Consider the following 23,411-nt stretch of genomic DNA (forward strand, 5'->3'; position numbering starts at 1 on the left):
TTGTGGTATTTTTTTTTCATCTGTTATATTTTATTGGTCAAATATCTGTTAGGTTTTATTGGTCAAATATCGCAAAACAATCTTCAATCACTTTTACGAAAAGGAAAAGCTAAAATAAAATACGGACTGGAATTTATTGATCTTAGTGTCAAATAAATAAAAGAGCTTGTTCCTAAAAAGATTCTTAATACAAAATTATTCTTGTTGGCATTTTGTACTGTTCTTACACGTGATTGTAATAAAAGCGGGTGAGAAATAATTTGACGTCCTCGACCTTTTCCATTTATAAGTCTACATTTTCACACCAAAAAATTTTAACATTTATTTTAAAATGTCGTGGTTTTGTAACATTATACATTGTAATTTCTCTTTAAGATTACAACAGTAAGTATTGGATACGAATAGGTTTATGAATTTATTTAATTACTTGTTTTCGCCTGCGATTTCGCTCGTGTTTTTAACATTTATATCTTGGCAAAAAATAGTGTATGTGCTTTCTCGAGATTCAAAATATATGAAAAATCATACCAACAATAACAACAGCCTGTTAACTTCCCACTGCTGGGCTAAGTCCCCCTCTCCCTTTGTGTAGAAGGTTTGGAACATATTCCACAACACTGTTTAAATTAAATAATAGGTTACATATAATGACAAATAGTTATTATGTATCAAAAAATGACATCAATAATAAAATTGAATTCATTGATATTAATAATATAATTAATAATAGCTCATGTTTATTGACATGTGATAGGTGTCACCTATCAAATTTTTATAAGAGACAGATAGCAAGCATGCTATCATATTTTATTGTTACAAAATCAACCAACTGTTTGGTTGACCAGACAACTGCTTCTATTGAGCAGTATAATAATACAAGACCATATATTTTGGAATATGTTCCAAGTAATTTAAATTAAACTCTAAGACAATAGAGGTAGTCTCTGGCACCAATGGTATAGTTACCATAGAAGCCAATAAAAAGAAAAGGAAAATAACAAATAATAAAATTGTAAACCTGGTGCACCAAAATATTCAAGGAATGTTAGGGAAGGACCTAGATATTGAATTATTTTTGACCTGTAATGATATTGATATTTTGTGTTTAACTGAACATTGGCTTCTGAATTATCAGGTCATGTTTAACTTTAGTGGGCACCAGTTGGCTAGTTTGTTCAGTAGGAATAAAGCTATTCGCGGTGGCTCTTTAATACTTATGAGTAAACACTTTTAATTTAAGGAACGTAAAGATATTGTGAGCCTTTCTATTGAGCAAACTATAGAAATAGCCTGTGCAGAGCTTAAGCGTGTCATTGTTGTATGCGTATACAGGCCCCCTAGTGGATTATATGAATTGTTTGAAAATGTATTAGAAAATGTTTTATCAAAATTATCTGAATGTAATAAAGAAATTATTGTTTGTGGAGATTTTAATATAAATTTACTGCATAATTCAACCACAAGTATTAGATTCAGATCATTGTTAAATTCATATAATCTGGTAAATCTGTTCTTAGAACCAACTAGAATAACAGATTCCACAGCAACTTGCATAGACATTATATATTTGCAACCCATATTCCACAAAATAAAATGATTATTAATAAACTAAATTCAGATCACTGTGAACAACAGGCTTTATTTAATTTTCATATTAATAAAATAAGCAATTGTGAAAAAATAATGTTTGTTCCTTTGACCAGAAGTCGTATTGAGAAGTTTAGAAGTAATATTATGGCCAATCTCCTTCACCTAACTCCTAGTGATAATCCCAACGTTTTGTATAATAACCTATTTAAATTAATTAGAAACAAGTTTAATGCAATATTCTCTTCTAAAACAGTTAATACAAAAAGCTTTTTGAAATTCAATGATTGGGCTACTATTGGAATTCATAAAAGTAGGCAACGAATGTACGAGCTTTATAATGAAAGGACGTACAATCATAGTGCCACTTTTGCCAACTATGTAAGTAACTATTCAAAATTATTTAGAAAAGTGTGCTTTCTGGCTAAGTCTTTAACTATAAAAAATAGAATTAAGAATGCACATAACAAAATAAAAATGACCTGGAAAGTTATAAATTGTGAAACTGGTAGAAGTGGTAATCGGAGCTCCGAATTAAACTTAAATTATAATAATAAAGTCATAAATAGTGAACGGGAAGTTGCTTCAGTTTTTGAACAATTTTTTGCTGACATACCAGTTTCTACAACTAGGTTACTTATTTCTTCTCCAGCTGTTGCCGAATCATTGATGAAAGAAAATGTACGAGAATGCAAATCAAAATTTAATTTTACCCCTGTAAACACCAATATCATAATTTGTGCATTTAAATCATTAGACATTAAGAAAACTGCTGATCTATGGGGTATTTCTGTAAAGGTGATAAACTCAATTATTGATGTGATTGCACCTTATCTTGCAATAATATTCAATGATTGTGTTCAGCGTGGTATATTTCCTGACCTGATGAAACATAGTAAAGTCATTCCAATATTTAAATCTGGTAGCACTTCAGATCCTAATAACTATAGGCCTATCTCAATATTACCTACCCTCAGCAAAATATTTGAAAAAATTATTTTAAATCAATTATTAGCATATTTCAATAGACACAATCTGCTTCACAGAAAACAATTTGGATTCATGAGGGGTCGCTCGACTACCGACGCAGGTATCGAACTTATAAAAAATATCTATGAGGCCTGGGAGGGGTCGCAGGATGGCTTGGGGATTTTCTGCGACTTATCCAAAGCCTTTGATTGTGTTCAGCATGAAACTCTGGTCAGGAAACTATATCACTACGGAATTAGAGAATGTGCACTCGACCTTCTGACTTCCTATCTTAACAATAGAATTCAGAGGGTTGACGTTAAAGGGACAAGGTCTCCTGGGGTCTCGGTTGGTATGGGGGTCCCACAAGGATCAATTCTTGGACCTTTTCTATTCCTCATATACATAAATGACTTGCCCTTTCTTGTTGGGAACAAACATGATATAGTATTGTTTGCTGATGATACCTCTTTGGTTTTTAAAATTAATAGGAAACAGGTTCAGTATGACGATGTAAACAATGCTATGTCCGATATAGTACATTGGTTTAGCGTAAATAATCTTAGACTGAATAATAAAAAAACTAAAATTGTAAAATTTAGCACACCAAATGTGCAAAATGTAAAACCCGATGTACTTATCAATGGGGAATCGATGGATCCAGTTGAAACAACTGAATTTCTTGGCCTTACTCTTGATGCCAAGTTACAGTGGCTCCCCCACATAAACGGATTGGCGGGTAGACTGAGTTCTGCGGCATTTGCGGTAAAAAAAATTAGATTACTTACTGATGTTGATACGGCTCGACTAGTATATTTTAGTTACTTTCATAGTATAATGTCCTACGGTATTATGCTTTGGGGTAACGCAGCCGCTATCCAAACTATATTTGTACTGCAGAAGAGGGCTATTCGCGCAATCTATAACCTAGGAGCCAAGGAATCATTAAGGCATAGATTTAAAGAAATTAAGATATTGACTGTTGCTTCTCAATACATATTTTGTAATGTTTTGTATGTACGGAAAAATATTAATGTTTTTATGAGAAAATGTGATTCTCATAACATTGGTACAAGGAACAAACACAATCTTGTTACTCCTGTTACTCGACTGCATAGAGTCAGTAACTCTTTTGTGGGGCAATGTATACGCTTCTACAACAGGATCCCAGAAAGCGTTCAAAATGCTTCTGTTGCCAAATTTAAAAAAATTGTTAAGGAACGCTTGTGTGCAAAAGGTTACTATACAATTAGCGAGTTTATGTTTGATAGCACACCTTGGGAATGAAACGATCGCCTCCTGGCTATTTCTAATCATATACTACTATGTACCTTATAAATTTGACAAAAAAAAAAAAAAATAACAGAAAAAAAAAGACCCGCTGAGTTTCTTTCGCCGGTTCTTCTCAGGTCACTACCGGTGGTAGTGTTTATTTGACAATCAATAAGTAAGTGTAATGCTTTTATATTGAATAAAGGAATTTGAGTTTGAGTTTGAGTTTGAGTTTGTTCCAATGCGGTTCCAAACATACAAAATTTCATCAAATTTGGTGCAGAGGTTCAGACGTAAAAGACATTTTAAGAGTAACTTTCGCGTTTATTATATTAGTAGATATAGAATAATTTTTAGTTCTTCATGCACCAGAATTATAACGGTACATTACATTAAAAGGCCAAGTTCAAAAAAAGCTTTAAATATGACTAGTATCCATAATCATCTCGTTTCCTATTCCTATCTCGTTTTAAATTATCCTATTTAGTTATCGTCATTTCATTAGTTTCATTCGACTTATTTCATAATTATCCTCGAAATTCCAATCATCTTTACTCAAAGGGCATATCGTACATCTTCTATAAAGTCTTCAAATTGATATTTCAATAACGTTCATCAAACGTGTATGAACTTTTTGCGAAAACAGAGGGGCAACTTGTGTAATAAATATATAACTATATATAACTTGTATAATATATTACGTTAACAGCCTGAAATTTGCCACTGCTGAGCTACTAGAGCTAGCCTCCTCTCCCTTTGAGGAGAAGGTTTTGAGACATTATCCACCACGCCGCTTCAATGCGGACTGGGGGATACACATGTGGCAGAATATTCTTGAAATTAGCTACAAGCAGGTTTCCTTACGATGTCTTCCTTTACCGTACGAGATAATTAAAAGTACAAATTAAATTCGGTGGTGCTTGCCTGGGTTTGAACCTGCAATCATCGGTTAAGTTGCACGCTTTCTAACGACTGGACTGTCTCGGATCTTAGTTTAATATACAACAACAACAACAACAGCCTGTAAATTCCCACTGCTGGGCTAAAGGCCTCCTCTCCCTTTGAGGAGAAGGTTTTGAGGCATTATTCACCACGCTGCTTCATTGCGGACTGGGAATACACATGTGGCAGAATATCTTTGAAATTAGTCACAAGCAGGTTTCCTTACGATGTCTTCCTCTACTGTACGAGATAATTAAAAGTACAAATTAAATTCTGTGGTGCTTGCCTGGGTTTGAACCTGCAATCATCGGTTAAGATGCACGCTTTCTAACGACTGGGCCGTCTCGGCTCTTAGTTTACTATAATTGACTTAAAATAGCCTGCTCGAATGAAATACGTTTAGACCTTGATTATATTTAATTGAAGTTAAATTGTATTCATTCGACGGAAAATCCGTAATTGTATAATAAATTCCACGCAGCTGCAAAGGATGCTAATGAGGGGAATAATTCTAAACTCGTCGAAGAGTCGCTACGAATTTCCTGAAGACAATAACTTCCGAAGCGTGCAATCGCATCCCGTTGTATATATTTTTAGATACGAGATTATTAACGTGAAGATTACTCAGGTTTATTATTACAAGCTTATTGTCTAAAGTATATTTGACCAAAATAAGTGAATTTAAAGACCGCCTTATTATGAGCCACCAAAGTATACGGACACAGTGTACCAGTTAAATGGTACGTAAGTGTGCACAACTGCCTTTAAACATTGGAACCGTTTAAAATTTTACAGATTTCTTAAATAATCAATGTATTATCATTCTTGAGATCTCAGATGCTTTGTGATTGTACTGGCTCGATCACCCTTCAGACCAATACCCAACAATACCAGTATTACAGCTTGGCAATAGAATATACGAATAGTGGGTGGTTTCTACTCAAACGGATTTGCTAGAATCCTATTTCGTAATGGGTTAAAGTAAGTAAATAATAATATCACACTCAAAAATCACAATTAATTACTTTCCCAAAAGTAGTATTATATTAAAGAACATTTACGAATACAACCGAAATAATTAATTAATTGGAAATAATGTTTTATTTCCACATAGGCGTTACACGCGTATTCATAGCGAGGATACAATATGGTGATTGCGTCTTCAAACGTCGCTATACCTGTTGTATGAAGGCATATTAACTTCCAATCCTATTAATCCAAATGATCAAACATATGAATATTAACAAGCGTTACCTGCTATAAAAGCTGGAGCAATTATCATTTTCGGTACACTTTCGCAACAGACTCCAAACAATAAACAATATGAAAACACAAACGGTATTCGTTCTCTTCTCGTTCTTATGTGTGGTCATTATGGTCACTTCGCAAGACTTCGGAGAAGTTTACTGTGGACGACGACTCGCTACAGCTCTAGCTCTCCTCTGCGACAATAACTTGATCAAGAGGTCTGAACAGCATCACAGTAATACGCATGTGGACTTCAGCTGGCCGTGGATAGAAGCGCACAGAGCCCACAGCATGGGCAGGAAGAAGAGGCAGGTGGCTGCGGAGTGCTGTGATAAACCCTGCACCATCAACGAACTGTTATCCTACTGTGGCAACTGAATTACTAGTCAACAAAGAATGCTGTCTAATATTAAAATGACGTAAATGAAATTTGTTTAATGTAAAATGTTATAATTTGTAATTTATCTTCGTTAATAAATGAATAACTGTTATTTTAAATGTATATGAAATTAATATATTACATATAACCTATAACGTGAAGATCATTTACATCGAAATAGCTAAATGAGTCAAAACACAATTTCACTTAGTAGTAGTAGTAGGTTTCATAAGTAGTTGATTATATATAGTAATTGCCATAGAAAACATTAATAGCGTGATTTAGAATCCACGTGTCATGTACAACGAAATGAAATTAATAATTGATATATCTTTCAACATTTACGTAACATTATTTTTATTTGCAATTAGTTAACATGAATAAATAGAGTTTAGTTTGTTTAATAATCATTTGGAAAATGCTAAATAAACTCGAATGTCGGTTTGTTCTATACAGGGTTATTTGTAAAACATTAACAACCTCGCAGGGCTAGATTAAGAACATCATAAATAACAACTTTTGTTTTATGACCTTGAACAAAACTAAATATTTTTTCCAAAAAAACATTTCCAAGTTTTTGTTGCACTCTCTAACATTTCAATATCCTTCCGTGTTGCGTCATTCATATTTAATAATAATAGTAAAAACCCTCAACGTAATCACGTGACTGGCTCGCTATTGGCCAGCGGTTTTCGGAAAGCGCGTAGAAGGGTTTCGCGCCGCCCACACGCTTCGCTATACGTCTTCGTATTATCAGTTTAACTGACACAGCGACGCGCAAATGTTTGCAGGATGTAACAGATTTTGTTCCTCTCGTGGCTACGATGACGAATGTTTATCATAGTGTGAATGTTTGTATTTTATGTTTACGTCCGGAATTAGGATTCCCGGAAATTTTTACTCTGAAGTGCCGAGCAAAAAGTGATGTTCAGTCTCATGTTCCAATTTAAACACTTGACTAATTAATTTGCAAAAGATTATTTAGTTATTTGGTATTCGTATAACGTAGTAAAGTTAATTATTATTTTATACCTTTTCTTAAACTATGTACCTAATCTCCCGGATCCTATCTGATAATAGGATCCTCGACTCCTGATAATGAGACCGACTGTTAAGTATACTTTGAAATAAAAAAGAATTTTCATAATCGGTCAAACCGTCTTTGAGATTCCGTAACATACCTACCTACATAAAAAAGTCCCGACAAATTAAAAACCGCAATTTTAAGTCGTTTAAAAAAAGCTATAAAGCTAAATGAAAGTTAATTACGAACAAGAAAATAAATATTTCTCAATTTTAACAATCTAAGTTAAAATAAGGTACCTATTTAATTATTTATGAACAAAAGACAATATGATTATTATCAATACCTAATCTTTTTTTTAGTAAAACTGCTTGTACTACTATTACTTTACTTTATCTTATTCAAGGTAAACTAATGAGTTATTTAATCGAACAATAACTAAAATCCGATAATCACAATAAATTAAAAACTTGTCAACATTTGATCTGGCCGGCCTATCCATCAAAAGCCGTAATAATATTAATCGTGACTCATTATGTAGGTACATAGGTAAACCACAACGCCTTCATACTCCTACTTATCAAAGCATAAAACTGACCGTATTAAAATGATAAAAGGTTAAATCGTTTTGTTTAGGCACACGGCATGTTTAGATGCCTAGGTACGTAATTTACGTGTATGACTAATGTATTCAACATTTAACTATTTCTATAAAGTAATATGACACACGAATCTATTAAACATTAAAAACAGGCCATCAACTTGAAATTCCGGCTACCAGAACCAAGAATTAGAAGTGCATTTTAAAATTTTTTTTTTGGGAAGAAAGGAGTCAGTGTTATTAATTTACATTCAACAATAGAATAAAAACAAATAAGTTTTATCAAAACAAATTATTTTTCAGTTTCAAAATAGTAGGTATCTTTTCTATCCATCTATCAGAATCTTACTGTAAAGACAAGGCTGTATGGTCTAGTATCATTGCCTATATCCAATCAAGATAAATTAAAATTAAACCCTGCAATGTGACATTTATGTATTTGTTTACAATTTTTTTGCAACTTTTCGGTCTTGTTTTACGAGTTTGTTTTATGAATCATTAGTTTTAGATTTAACAGTTTTTGCAACTTACTTTTAGTTGGACTACTATTTTGCGACATTGCTACTGACCATTGCAAATTGAAAGTTTAGTTCTTTCCACCATAAGACAATTAAAAGGAAATTAAATAGTAAGTATGTTTATTTCTCTGCTATGTTTTACATTTTTTAATGTAATCTTTTGTTGGGATATTTTTTAATATTAAAGTGTGGAAAATTTAATTCATTCTTTATACCTAAGTTACCTATGTAAAATTTTGCGTATTTTGTGATACAAGATTAAATGTTGTCTGTTACTTTGCACCTCTGTACAGATGTGTACAAGACCTTGTTGATCTCCCTTAAACAATTTTAAACAAACCAATCTATTTAAAATTTTATAAATGTCATACAATTTCTATTCTCTTGACAAAAATATTGAAGAGAAAGCTCATCTTTGTGCTCAACAGCTTTCTTTATTGTTATTTCCTATGGTTGTTATTGGTATTCCTTTCTTTTAGTAAAATAAGTTTACATTACTAATACAAAGTAAAATTAAATTCTTAGAGGAAGCATAAATTAATAATGTTATTTTTGAATTGATAAGACAAAAAAATTAACTAAATTATTAAGCATGTAATTTAACTATTTTTATTTTCTTTTAGTTTGGAATTGAATAGCAGCAGATGTATTTGCTTAGATTTAAAATGTGAAAGTAAAGTCCTCATTTAAATAAAACTATTTTTATTTTGCATATGTAACTTTTTGGTATTGCTAATATTGCAATTAGAATTCAATCCAACGCCTCTGATGAAATGTTTGTTTTATGAATTCCACAATACATATTTCAGAATGGATTGTATTTTCTATCCAGTAAACTTCTGTTCTTTAATAAGTCTCATAATCTCTACAGGTAGACAACTTATCAAAAGTTGTATATCAACCATGCTGGCAAAGAGCTGATCAGACCAGCTGGGATTGGGTACCTCAAGCGAGCTAGACCAGGAAACTATCAAACCTTCCTGCAAATTTTCAGAGGAAAATCTCAATTGAACATCAATCATAAGAATAATAAAATTATTTTATTATACACAAAAGGCCTTGTTTTTTATTAATCTTGGTATTGTATGTCCCTATGGTATTTAGTAACTGTATTAATATGACTCAATATCTTTTATTCCTTTCTTCATCTAATTTGTTATAATAATATTTTTGTATAATAAATTAAGAACTGAAATAATTTTTTTTTAAACAAAAAACAGACCTTAATTTAATAAGCTTTAATTTTTATGCTTAATATTATTACATTCTTGTTAAATTTTACATTCAATTGTTTTTTTTTACAATTTATTATGAACAAACTTTATACAAAAAAACCTAAGGGCAATATTTTTATTATTCTGACTGCCTCATTTACAAAAAAAAATGCAAATATGAATTATACAATTAACTTAAAAAATATGATCTTAACTCTGTTAAACTGATTTCACGATGGAATTAGGATCTGGGTATAAAGATTCTTCTCAAGTTAAAAGACAAACTTAAGTTTTAGCTCATTGATTTTGTTTTAACAAATTAAAAATAAAACAAAAACATAATAAAATGATAGTATGGGTTTGGAACCACACACCATTTAGAATTGATAGTTTTATGGAGACCAGCTAGTTTGTGAGTATCGCGTTTAGGTAATGAGAATGACTTGTCTGTTTGAACGCTTAATTGATACTGACTTGCTTGCTTTTATATTTGCTTAGGAATGTGAAACATACAATGAAATTATGTTAATGTATTGGTGAACCTATACAATGATGCTTATTTTAAATTAAATTTTATTCTATTGTACCTCTAAGGGTTAAATCCCGGGGATGTCTGTGTGTATTCCGCACATATTGTTCTATGTAGTCACCTTCACAACCTACACATAATCCACACCTAAAAATTAATTGTTCATTCACTCTCGATAGCACTTGTGAGTTTGACTTAACCTGGTCGAAAGCCCAAGTGATTTTCTCCACTAACATTTCACGGCTTGTGATTTCACGTCCACTATACACCAATGTTTTGACGTGTCCCCATAAATAAAAATCTAATGGCGTGATATCCGGCGACCTAGCGGGCCAGGCACGAGGTCCGCCGCGCCCAATCCAACGACCAGGAAAATTGTTATTTAAAAAATTCCGGACTTCGCGAGCATTATGCGCTGGCGCTCCGTCATGTTGATAATACATAACACGTAAATCAGCGAGGGGTATATCTTCCTCTAAATCTGGTAGTGTTTCAGTGAGGAAACGTAGGTATGTTTCTCCATTGAGTCGCTCCAAAAAGACAGGGCCTAGTAAAGTTGAATTTACAATTCCTGCCCACACATTGACGCTAAATCGGTGTTGAAAATGATGTGGTCTAGTTTTGTGTGGATTTTCATGGCACCACAAATGCTCATTGCGAGAATTGAACAAACCGACTCTGCCAAATGTTGCTTCGTCAGTCCATAAAATAGTTGGCCTCTCGTTTAGCACCCAGTTACAAAACGCAACTCGCGCGGGTTTATCGGGTTCGTTTAATTCTTGGACGCGAAGAAGGTGAAAGGGATATTTCCCTTCATTGTGTACAACACTCCATGCGAAGTATTGCGATACATTAAACCGCCGGGCTGCATCGTTGGTGCTCGCTGCTGGATTGGCTTCGAAGAACTCCATGATGTCTTCTTCCTCTTGAACTGTGCGCCTTGGCGGACGACCACTATCTCTTAAAGGAGAACGGAATTGGCCGTAATCGCGTAATCGCTGTGTGGCAGCTAGCATTGTCACGCGGCTTGGAGTAGGCACATTTGGAAATTTAATCGCATATTGACGACATGCTTCTGAAACGTTGTCATCGCATTTCGCTAAAATGCGAACCATTTCAGTATATTCGATATTGGAATATGGCATAGTGAACTTATTAACTGAAATCAACGGACTGTAAACTGAAATTAGCAATAAGAGCACGTTGCGCGGGCACATCAAAGCGTAAGACTGCGACGGCGCATCAAAGCGTTAATTACGTCAAGTCAAGCGTGTTAACTCCGCCCATTTTGTGGGTGGAGCTAAAATCAGACTATTTTAACTGTTTTTTTTTTCATTGCCGTATAGAGTTTTTAACATTAGAGAAATCAATTTTAATATTTTTAATTTTGTATGAAAGTAAAAATTAATGAGTTATGAAAAGTCATAAAACAAAAGTTGTTGTTTATGATGTTCTCAATCTAGCCCTGCGAGGTTGTTAATGTTTTACAAATAACCCTGTATAAACAAGCATAATTGACAAAAAGCAAATTGAACAGAAGAGCCGTTTAAAGTTTGTATAAGAGATAACTGGGTATAATATAATTATCAGAGTATAGTATTTTGTGGGATAACAACTATACTAATATTATAGAATATTTTAGTAACAGCCACCTGAGTAAGTAAGTGATAAAAGAAATTCTTCGGACAGATCGCCAACATCAACGATGGCATAAAATGTATCAAAATAATATTCTTACTAATATTATAACACTTTTCGTAAGTCTGTTTGTTATATTTCACTGTCAAATCATTGAAACATGTTTGATAGAATTTGGTACGACGAAACTTACACCAAATATAAGGTCACATACTTTTATGTGCGTAGCACGTGATTACCGAACACTAAAACACAAGCAAAGACACGAAATTAGTATTTACTATAAATATTTACGAGATTACACTTAGTCTCTCAATATATTATATAAAGGTAAGATTTTTTTTATGGTATAGGTTGGCGGACGAGCATATGGGCCACCTGATGGTCACCATCACCCATAGACAATGACGCTCTTAGAAATATTAACTATTCCTTACATCGTCAATGCGCCGCCAACCTTGGGAACTAAGATGTTATGTCCTTTGTGCCTGTAGTTACACTTGCTCACTCACCCTTTAAACCGGAACACAACAATACGGAGTACTGTTATTTGGCGGTAGAATAACTGATGAGTGGGTGGTACCTACCCAGACGGGCTTGCACAAAGCCCTACCACCAAGTAAAATTTATTCGTATGTATTAAAAGCTACATTATTCCTGAGTGAATATCAAAATATATTTAAAAGTTGTCATTCTCTTTTTTAATAAATTTCTAGTGAACTATAATTGAAAATAAACGACAGTTTCGGATACAATACGCTACAATTTGAATTATATTCTAAATATTGAACATCATGAACCGCGCGGAATGGTAACGAGAATGCTAGCAGCGTTTTCTGAATGAATCGCTATAACGATTTTCAGCGCGGAAAATAAACCACTAGAGGCAATAAGACGGGATGGGGTATTTTAGAAAACATTCAGCATCGTTACTGTTAATTGGCACACAATTAATAAAGCCGTTGTTTAAATAACATAATTGTATTTACTTTCAAGAAAGAGCCGTGACAACCTAGTTGTTAAAACACGTGAATCTGAACTGAAAATTGCGGCTTCAAAACCGAGTAAGCTCTATTTCAAGGTAATTTATATCATGAATCGAGATGGTCCAGTGGTTAGATGATGAGTAACAGATGATTGTGGGTTCAAACTCAAGCAAAGACCACTGAATTTTTATTGCTTAATTTGCGTTTATAATTCATCTCGAGCTCAGCGGTAAAAAAAACACCGCGAGGAAACCTACACGTATTAAATTTCAGCGAAATTCGTACATGTGAGTAATTTATATTTGTAATTCATCTGCTGTATCTATAACTGTGGTTAAGGGAGTGATTAGACAAACATTGCTGCGCGATTTAACTGAGCGATCACTACACAATGTCTATAAGGCTGATAATGGATTGAAATATCAAAATAAACATAAAACGCTTTATAGGGCAAAGGGAACACGATCTCCGTTAAGTCTCAGAGAGTATTAAACTTAAACATACTTAAAAAAATAACTGCCTTGAAAAGAAAACTTGGGTGGATAATTTACAATGTTGTTAGAACTTTGTTGCTCGTTTTAATTATTTTCGTCGAATTTAATCATCTTTTTTTTACATTATCAATATGCTAAACGATCATCCGTGTTGGAAACTCTTTGCTTCATAAAAAGATCTGCAAACTTTTTCCACCAACATTAATTTTAGGTAGAAAGATAATTACTTATTTTTTTTTTTTATTATCTGTAATAGTTAATCTAGAAGTGTATGTATTGACAAGCTGAACCTACGGTTTTACACGCACGATATTTATAAAACTTGATTTGTAGCGCAAAAACCATAACCCCTCTTAACCGTTTCGAGGATAGAATTAAAAAAACTTGTCTGTATCCTTCCCTGGAATTACTTTAATACAAAATTTTATCTAAATCGATTCAGCGGTTCGTGTGTGAAGAGGAGTTAAGCATTCATAATTATTAGTAGGAATATAATAGTCACTTGGTGTATAAAAGTTGTTGGTGATATAATTGTAACTGCTTGACAAAACTGTGTGTAAGTGAGCCACTCAACACTAAAATCTGAACACAGCATATAGAGTGTAGCCAAATTTTTACACTTTTGTATTAACATTCTTCTCAATTAATTTCTAAAACTTTCTCGATTTCATTAAATAAAAAGTAAATTCATCTTAAACGATACATTTGGGTTCGAGCGGAAAATAGTTTAAGAACTAGATTGAAGCGGTTACAGCCGCAAAAAACCGGAGTTTGTATCTAATCATTGTGCAGATCAGAGAACCAATTTCAAGACAATTGTAACAATTTTGTGAGGAAACGAGCCGTATAGTTAGTAAACTTTGAGAGTTTGTTAAAAGAGAATTTTGGTAAATGTTCTTTCTTTGTTCATGATTTCTTCAAAACTAAGCTTTAATTTAGAAAAAGCACCAGAAGAGAAAAAAATCGAAACCTAATAGACTTTATTGGCCGTATATATGGGTATATTTATAATTTTATAAGAGGGTACCTAACATTTTTGCATGAAGGTTACCTTATGCATGCAAAAATTTAGGGTGATAATGGATCAGTTATAAAAATAAGATACCTCTTAAATTTACATTATTAACTTGTGCTATAGAGCAAGATATAAATTGCACCAATTGAAAACTGGTTCCGGTCGCTAGTATATAATTTAATCATACAATTTAATACACTTTTCGTGTCCACATTTTGAGACCTAATGCAAATAGAACGTAGTGTTTAGAACACATTAATCTTAATTGAAGATTTTGCATCTTTATCCAAACATGTCACTAAATTTCCACGTGCTTGAGAATAAAGGAAAACTTAAGGAAACAAGTATTATGAATGAATGAGAGCTCTGGGCGAGATGGCCCAGTGGTTAGAACGCGTGCATCTTAACCGATGATTGCGGGTTTAAACCCAGGCAGCACCACATAATATTCATGTGATTTTTTTTGTTTTTATAATTAATTTCATTCCCAGCGATGAAGGAAATCATCGTGAGGAAACCGGCATGTGTCAAATTTCATAGAAAATCTGTCATCTGTGTTTTCCACCAACCTACATTGGAACAGCGTGGTGGAATATGATCCAAACCTTCTCCTCAAAGGGAGAGGAGGCCTTAGCCCAGCAGTGGGATATTTACAGGCTCTTGTTGTTGTTTTTGTTGTATGAATGAAAATCTGTCACACTGGAATCCATCAATTGTAATTGTAGTGTCGTAGTATAATATCAACTATTCCTTACATCGTCAATGCGCCACCAACCTTGGGAACTAAGATGGTCGTGTGAGATTTGACTTCACATCAGATTAGAGAGACAAGAGTGCACCTTTCCTAAATGCTCCCATTAGTGCACTATGATATGTCTTGCGTCGTTGTTTGTTCTACTTTGAAATGTCACGTTGAACCAGTATAAGGTGTGACATTTTAAAATTTAATTAAAATATTGACAATGTAAAATTAATAGAACGTAATTAAAATAATATAATTTAATAATTTATAATATGTGATAGGATTGTGCGCTATAATTATTTTAAGATTATTGTCAAAATGTAATTTAAATTGACATTTGCATGCCATGAAAAGGCAGATTATGAATGCACTTATAAAATAATTTTATCATCACTGTAACCATGATCTTGCAACTAAAGTATTTGAATTTGAAAAAAAAAAATTAATATTATTTGCCAATGTTTTAAAATCTTGCCGTAGCCTACATATTTAAGTAATTTAGAAAATTCTGTGTTAAAAAAACTTTGCGTTAGAAACTTTCGAACATTTTAATTGAAAATATGTGTAATATACAAGTATTTATGGTTTAACAGTCTTTATATATCAAGGACCAACTTATTTACAAAATATAAGAGAAACAATACACATATACAAAAGAGTATATTACATTCGAAATATTACTTGCTAATATTACAATAATCTTCAGAAAGAAAACAATAGCGTGAATTTTAACTTGACGACTGACCCAACCGGTATGTTCAGTTACCACAGTACGATAACAGTTCGTCTCTGGTGCAAGGCTTGTCACAGCACTCCGACGCCACCTGACGCTTGCGGCGGCCCAAACTGTGTGCCCTGCGCGCCTCTATCCACGGCCAGCTGAAGTCTACATGTGTGTTAACGTGATGAGGTTCAGCCTTCTTGATCAAGTTATTATTGCAGAGGAGAGCTAGGGCCGTTGCGAGGCGTCGCCCGCAATACACCTCTCCGTAGTCTTGGGAAACCGGTTGGTGACCGCTGCTACGAAACATGAGACGGCTACGAGAACGATGACAGTATGCGATCCCATATTGTTTGCTATTTGAAGTCTCACGAGAAAGTGAGTTGTATGTAATAACTACTCTCACTTTTATAGCTGGCGACACCTATTAATATTCAAGTGTGGGATAAGTGTCAATAATACCTAATGGTAAACAAGAAAGGTAGAGTACATTAAATTAAAATTTTGGAAATTACTGGCTTTGAAAACTTTATGAGTTATAAGATCATTTCGTAAAATTGTTACAAGGCTTATCACAAACTTCCAAGATGGGTTCTTTAGACATGTAAATTACATAGAACGTTATTTTTACAGAGCAAAAAACGTTTGGAAGATTGTCATTCCGGGACAAAGACGAGACATCTGTCACGTAAATGACAAAACATTTATAAGGAACGACAGAATATATGAGCTGTTGCCTTTATATTATGTTATTTTAGAATTGTATGGACGCTCTTTAACCAACGAACTGTTTTCATAAAATATAAAGTTTAATTAGAACAAAAATGCTCTAGCTCATTTCTAACATAAAATTATCTAACCAAAATATAACTCAAAAGTATATTTTCACTTAAACTGTAGTTTTTTTTTTAAAATATTATAATATTAAATACTAATAATGAATGTTATAAGGCATAACTTTCGTGACGTCATTGGGCAGTCAATTAAATATGTTAAGTATTGAAGTAAATTATAATATTCATGAACACACGAGCTATATAAGGTGCTGTAATTATCACTTTCAGCACACATCTCCACGCACCTTCAAACAACACACAAGATGAGGACACAAACTGTATTCGTTATCTTCGCTCTCACAGTTATGGCAGGCGTGGTCACTTCCCAAGGCTTTGGGGAGGTGTACTGTGGCAGACGGTTGGCAACAGTTCTCGCTCTCCTCTGCGATAACAACCTGATCAAGAGGACTCCTTCACAGTATACATCAGCACATAGCATGGACTCGAGTTGGCCGTGGATAGAAGCGCACAGAGCGCGCAGCATGGGCAGGAGTAAGAGGCAGGTGGTCGCGGAGTGCTGTGACAAGCCTTGCACCGTCGACGAACTCTTATCTTATTGTGGAAATTAAATATTGTAATGTCTTTGATATCAATTTAAAACTAAATAGTTGATCTTATAAATAAATTCAATTATTTCTTTGTTAGTAATTGTAAGCCGTAGGAGAAAATGTTTAAAGTTATTGAATAATAATTAAAGGTTTGTTTCTTAATCAAGGTCGTATATATTTTTTCCAATATTATATATAACTGTAAATAGCATTTTATTTTCGATTTTGTAATCGCCATAACTAAAATTATTAAAATGAAAGAATAGTAAGTATCACACGCACCTTGAAAATCAAATAATAAAAACAATTACATCTTTATTTATATAATTAATTTCATAGATTCAAATATTTACAGTCATACTAGTCTTTATCAGATTTTGCCTAATCAAATTAAAAACATTCTTTTAAAATGAACATTTTGAGTTAGGCTCTTACAAGCACTTTTTATCGTCATTTAACAAACTATATTAAGTGATTTTACCGAGAAGAATTGGCAAAAAAATCAGCAGTTACTCTTTTTCAACTTTTAAAAATAAAAACAAAAACCTGGTTAGAACACAATTATATATGTATGTAATATATCCTACCTGGAAGCTTCATGCCTTTTTATCATCTATATAATCTTGTATTTAAATAATATACCTATAATTTATTTTTACAAATAAGATTAGAGATTAGATTGTAATAATATATGATAAGCCAGTAAATATACATTTATAAAATACAATGAAATCAAAATCTGTAAAAATCATGAATGTTACTGAGGCGATAGAGACCTGGAAGGTAAAGTGCCCTAATGACGATATCCCTAAGGAAGTTACAAATCAAAAACTTTGGGATTCTTCATTGGTTCACGCTACACTACACAGTTTGACACAAAATTTAACAAGTGCTCAAGACCGTGCCAGGCTTCTAGCGTTATCATCTAAAGAGTCTAGTCACTGGTTGAATTCATTACCCTCTAAAAATCTTGGGACACTTTTAGATAATTAATGTTTTCGCATATCGATTGGTCTCCGACTGGGAACACCTCTGTGTTCTGAACACAGATGCCCGTGTGGAAAGGAGGTAGACTCTTTCGGTTTACATGGTCTCTCTTGCCCAAGGAGTTCAGGTAGGCTTTTCCGCCACGGTTCTCTTAATGACATAATGAACTCTTGCCACCATCGACGTTCCTGCTCTTACTGAGCCTCGTGGAATTAGTCGTGATGATGGTAAGAGACCTGATGGATTAACATTGGTTCCCTGGGAACGAGGTCGGGCCCTTGTGTGGGACGCTACATGTGATGACACGTTGGCCCCATCTCATATCCAAGAAACAATGTTAAGAGCCGGTGCCGCTGCGGAAAAAGCTGAAGCCAAAAAAATAACTAAATATTCGTGTATTATATCTAATTACTTTTTTTTGTTCCATTTGCTGTCGAAACGCTTGGCCCTTGGAGTAGTGGTGCAAAAAGCTTCATCAAAAGTATAACACCTCGCCTCATTGCCTCCACTGGTGACAGGAGGGCTGGTTCGTTTTTTGCCCAGAGGATCGGAATTGCGATTCAACGGGGAAATGCTGCTAGCATTCTTGCCACCATTCCACGCGGTCAAGATTTATACAATAACTAGTTTTAGTTCATATTTGTATATATATATTTAAGCATTTAATGTTGTTTACAAATAAATTATGTTTAAATAAATTGTATAATTAAATGTAAAAAAAAATACAATGATACACGACATTTGTACATTTCTATTAACAAAGGTAATAACATAGAGAGTTATTCTGAAAACAAAAACACTGCTCTTTAAACTGCTTCGAATAGATTTGCCCTAGAGTATTATATATTATACAACCATGCTGGAAATTTGAGGCACAATCGTTTGTAAATATCTAATGATTGACGGTAATAAGCAATACGCCATAGCTTCTTTAATATGAATTTAGATATGAGATCAATACATCGCTCGTGTTCTCATAAATGAGATCATTAAAGACGAAGAAACTTCCTCGTTCGGTCTCTACATAAGTTTCAGTAGATCAGCTGTTTCGAAGACGTTCTAAAAATTTGTCCACCTTAAACGAGAAAGGGTGTAAGTCGTCATTGATTCAGATATAAAACTAATAAAAACACACCTTATTCAAATTAGCTTTAGTGAGCACTTTCTATTCGTCACTTTATGAGGTACAATAATTTAAAAGCAAACTGTACGTAATGAAGATTATTTTGTGATGAACTTACAAACAACTCAGTAGGTACTTTCTTTTATCATTCACATTCATGTAGTAGTTAAGTCAAGAAATAAAATGTATTTTTTATAGTATTGATAGATGCACGGGTAAATGGACTACCTCATGTTAAGTGGTCACCACTGCCAATAAAAATTGTTGCCTTATGACAATTTAATCGTCTCTTTCTTATAATACGCCCCTTACCTTGAGTTATTATGTCTCATATTATGCCTGTACTTCACACACTTAATTGACTGTCTGTGACGTCACGAAAGTTGCGAATCCTTTTCTTTTTCTTTTTTATATATGACGAGCAAAATGGCTCACCACCGCCCATAGACATTGGCGCAGTAACAAATGTTAACCACTCCTTATATCATTAATGCGCCACCAAACTTAGGAATTAAGATGTATGTCCATTGTGCCTGTATTTATACTGGCTCGACCACCTTTTAAACTGGAATTCAACATTACTAAATTTTAATACTTTATAATAGATGATGTTGAAGTTACCTAGTCAGAAGGCTAAACAGCAAAAAATCAATTTTAATTAATTAATAAATGATACCAAATTGAAATTGGCAAAAAAGTTGTTGTCCGTGATCAATGGGAATACTAACAACAATAGTAGAAGTAAGTAATAATAGTAGAGTAAATACTTGACTGAGATGACCCAGTGGTTAGATCGCCTGCCAACGATGTTAACCGATGATTGCGGGTTCAGATCCAGGCAAGCACCACTATACATATATGTGCTTAATTTGTGATTATAATTCATCTCGTGCTCGGCGGTGAAGGAAAACATCGTGAGGAAACCTGCATGTGTCTAATTTCATCGAAATTCTGCCACATGTGCATTCGACCAACCCGCATTGGAACAGCGTGATGGAATATGTTCCAAACCCTCTCCTTAATGGAAGAGGAGGCATAATCCCAGCAGTGGAAAATGTACAGGCTGTTAGTTTACTTTACTTTAAATACTTTTACTTGTTTATCAGTATTGAATCAAATAACAAAATTAATAATTATTGGAAAACATCACATACTCTGATCCGAATTTAAGTATTTAAAGCACTTGTGTTATTGATAATCAGAAGGAACGACGGACCACAAACACCCAGACCCAAGACAACATAGAAAACTAATGAACTCGGAATGGCGTATCCATTAAGACCGGTGTACACACTACTCGACCACGGTGGTCATCAGTATTTACATTATAAGCTTTAACGGTGATAGCTTCACATTTAATTCATCTTATAAAAAACTTTTGGATCGACAGATGTGTTTGTAAGAACTTACTTAAATAGAAAATAATATTTTTAATGCCTAATACTTCAATACCTCGTAACGTAATTCTTAAAATAAAACGAAGGTTGGGTTTACTAATTACCGTGAAGTTAGCTTAATTCGGACATATTGCTTTTGAGTTATTTGACGGTTATTTGTCCATTATTTAAATAAATCATTTACATATCTATCTTTACATATCTTAAAATAATTGCGAAATAATAAAGGATATACGTATTCTGATATTGCCCTAGGTTTTTTTTTATTATAATAAAGATGAAATGTTTGGTACCAATAAAATTATTTAAATTGAATTCTTTAGTATATAGTAGTATAGTAGTAGTAGTATATATATACTATAATCCGTGAATATAACCTTTCGAAACCAGGTGTATGTTTTGGGAATGTAAATATTTAATCACCTTTGGGGCAAGGCGAGCGGATTGTTTTCATTTCGATTAAAAATATTGATATTGGGAAAATTTTATATATATTACGATATTTTAATGATAGGAATCCCAATAAGTGTTATTACAAAAGAATCGAATATCGCTTTAGAATATGAATTTAATGGATTATATTGAATTACAAATTTAGAATTTAGGTGACTTTAAAATTAAAACTTTCCTCGAAATTATGAATACAAGTAAAAAATCGTATTATAAATAGATATTTAATTACGAATCATCACTTATTGTCGGTATGTTCAGTTACCACAGTACGATAACAGTTCGTCTCTGGTGCAAGGCTTGTCACAGCACTCCGTCGCCACCTGACGCTTACGGCGACCCAAGCTGTGTGCCCTGCGCGCCTCTATCCACGGCCAGCTGAAGTCTACATGCGTGTTACCGTGATGAGGTTCAGCCTTCTTGATCAAGTTATTATTGCAGAGGAGAGCTAGGGCCGTTGCGAGGCGTCGCCCGCAATACACCTCTCCGTAGTCTTGGGAAGTGACGGCTGCTACGAAACATAAGACGGCTACGAGAACGATGACAGTATGCGATCCCATATTGTTTGCTATTTGAAGTCTCACGAGAAAGTGAGTTGTATGTTATAATTACTCTCGCTTTTATAGGTGGCGATACTTGTTAATATTCAAGTGTGGGATTAGTTGAATTAATACTGTTTTAAACAGAATTTATTGTATCATCGATAGAGGTTATCTATTGATTATAAAAACGTAAATTTGAAGCGAAGTTGGCGGGTCCCAGCCCGGACGCACAAGACCACTTTTCATGGGCCTTTTTTGTAATTATAATTTATCTCGAGCTCGGTGGCTAGTGAAAACATCGTGAAGAAAATTTCCATTATAGGAAAACTTAGGCGGAAAGTTAGTGGGGCGTTTACAAGCAATGTTAATTATAATAAAATGACTTTGAAGATATAACAGATTTCACATAGTTTACACGGCATGACTTTAATTATTATTTCATATATTATTATCGAAGAAAGTTCACACATACAAAGTCTTCCGTGAAGACCTTGAGGTACTATTCTTAGGCTATCAGAAAACCTTCACTAAATGACAGACCATTAACATATTAATCAAACCAGTAACATATTAATGAATTTCTTATTATACTTGGTGGTAAGGCTTTGTGCAAGCCCGTCTGTGTTGGTTAGCCACTCGTCAGATATTCCGCCAAACAGCAGTACTCAGTATTGTTGTGTTCCGGTCTGAAGGGTGAATAAGCCAGTATAACTATATGCACAAGACACATACTATTTTAGTTCTCAAGGTTGGTGGCGCATTGGTGAGGTAAGGAATGGTTAATATTTCTTGCTGCGACATTGTGATATTACTATGCCGTGACCCATTTGCTCGTACGCCAACCTACATCATAAAAGAAAGAAAAAGATTCGCTAATTTCGTGACGTCATAGGAAAGTCAACTAAGTGTGTTAAGTATTTAAATAAATTATAATATTCATGAACACACGAGCTATATAAGGTGCTGTAATTATCTCTTTCAACACACATCTCCACACATCTTCAAACAACACACAAGATGAGGACTCAGACTGTATTCGTCATCTTCGCTCTCACAGTTTTGTCAGGCATGGTGATTTCCCAAGGCTTTGGGGAGGTGTACTGTGGCAGACGGTTGGCAACAGTTCTCGCTCTCCTCTGCGATAACAACCTGATCAAGAGGACTCCTTCACAGTATACATCAGCACATAGCATGGACTCGAGTTGGCCGTGGATAGAAGCGCACAGAGCGCACAGCATGGGCAGGAGTAAGAGGCAGGTGGTCGCGGAGTGCTGTGACAAGCCTTGCACCGTCGACGAACTCTTATCTTATTGTGGAAATTAAATATTGCTGTCTTTGTTATCAATTTACGACTAAATCGTTGACCTTATTAATAAATTCAATTATTTCTTTGTTAGTAATTGTAAGCCTTAGGAAAAAATGTCTAAAGTAAATGAATAATAATTAAAGGTAAGAAACAATTCTTAATCAAAGTCGTACATTTTTTTCCAATATTATATATAACTGTAAAAATCATTTTATTTTCGATTCTGTGATTGCCATAACTAAAATTATTATAATGAAAGAAGAGTAAGTATCACATTGCGCACCCTAAAAATCAAATAAGAAAAAAAAATCATACTTATTTATGTAATTAATTTCAAAGATTC

The 23,411-nt window shown here is 33.8% G+C and overlaps 2 protein-coding genes and 1 pseudogene across 2 annotated transcripts in view; 1 reads left to right on the forward strand and 2 right to left on the reverse strand.

The window, feature by feature from the left end:
- The window catches only part of LOC124534067 (protein kinase C, brain isozyme), a 269,401-nt gene that overhangs the window by 118,107 nt on the left and 127,883 nt on the right, over positions 1-23,411 (reverse strand). The gene's annotated exons all lie outside the window — the stretch shown is intronic.
- Positions 6,078-6,431, forward strand: LOC124534075 (bombyxin A-1 homolog). Its single transcript, XM_047109739.1, has one exon. It carries the CDS (start codon positions 6,094-6,096, stop codon positions 6,394-6,396), a length of 303 nt encoding a protein of 100 aa, XP_046965695.1. The 5' UTR covers positions 6,078-6,093; the 3' UTR covers positions 6,397-6,431.
- On the reverse strand, positions 15,917-16,227 carry LOC124534069 (annotated as a pseudogene).

The sequence above is a fragment of the Vanessa cardui genome, chromosome 12, assembly GCF_905220365.1.
Source record: "Vanessa cardui chromosome 12, ilVanCard2.1, whole genome shotgun sequence".
In the NCBI taxonomy this organism is placed as follows: Eukaryota; Metazoa; Arthropoda; class Insecta; order Lepidoptera; family Nymphalidae; genus Vanessa; species Vanessa cardui.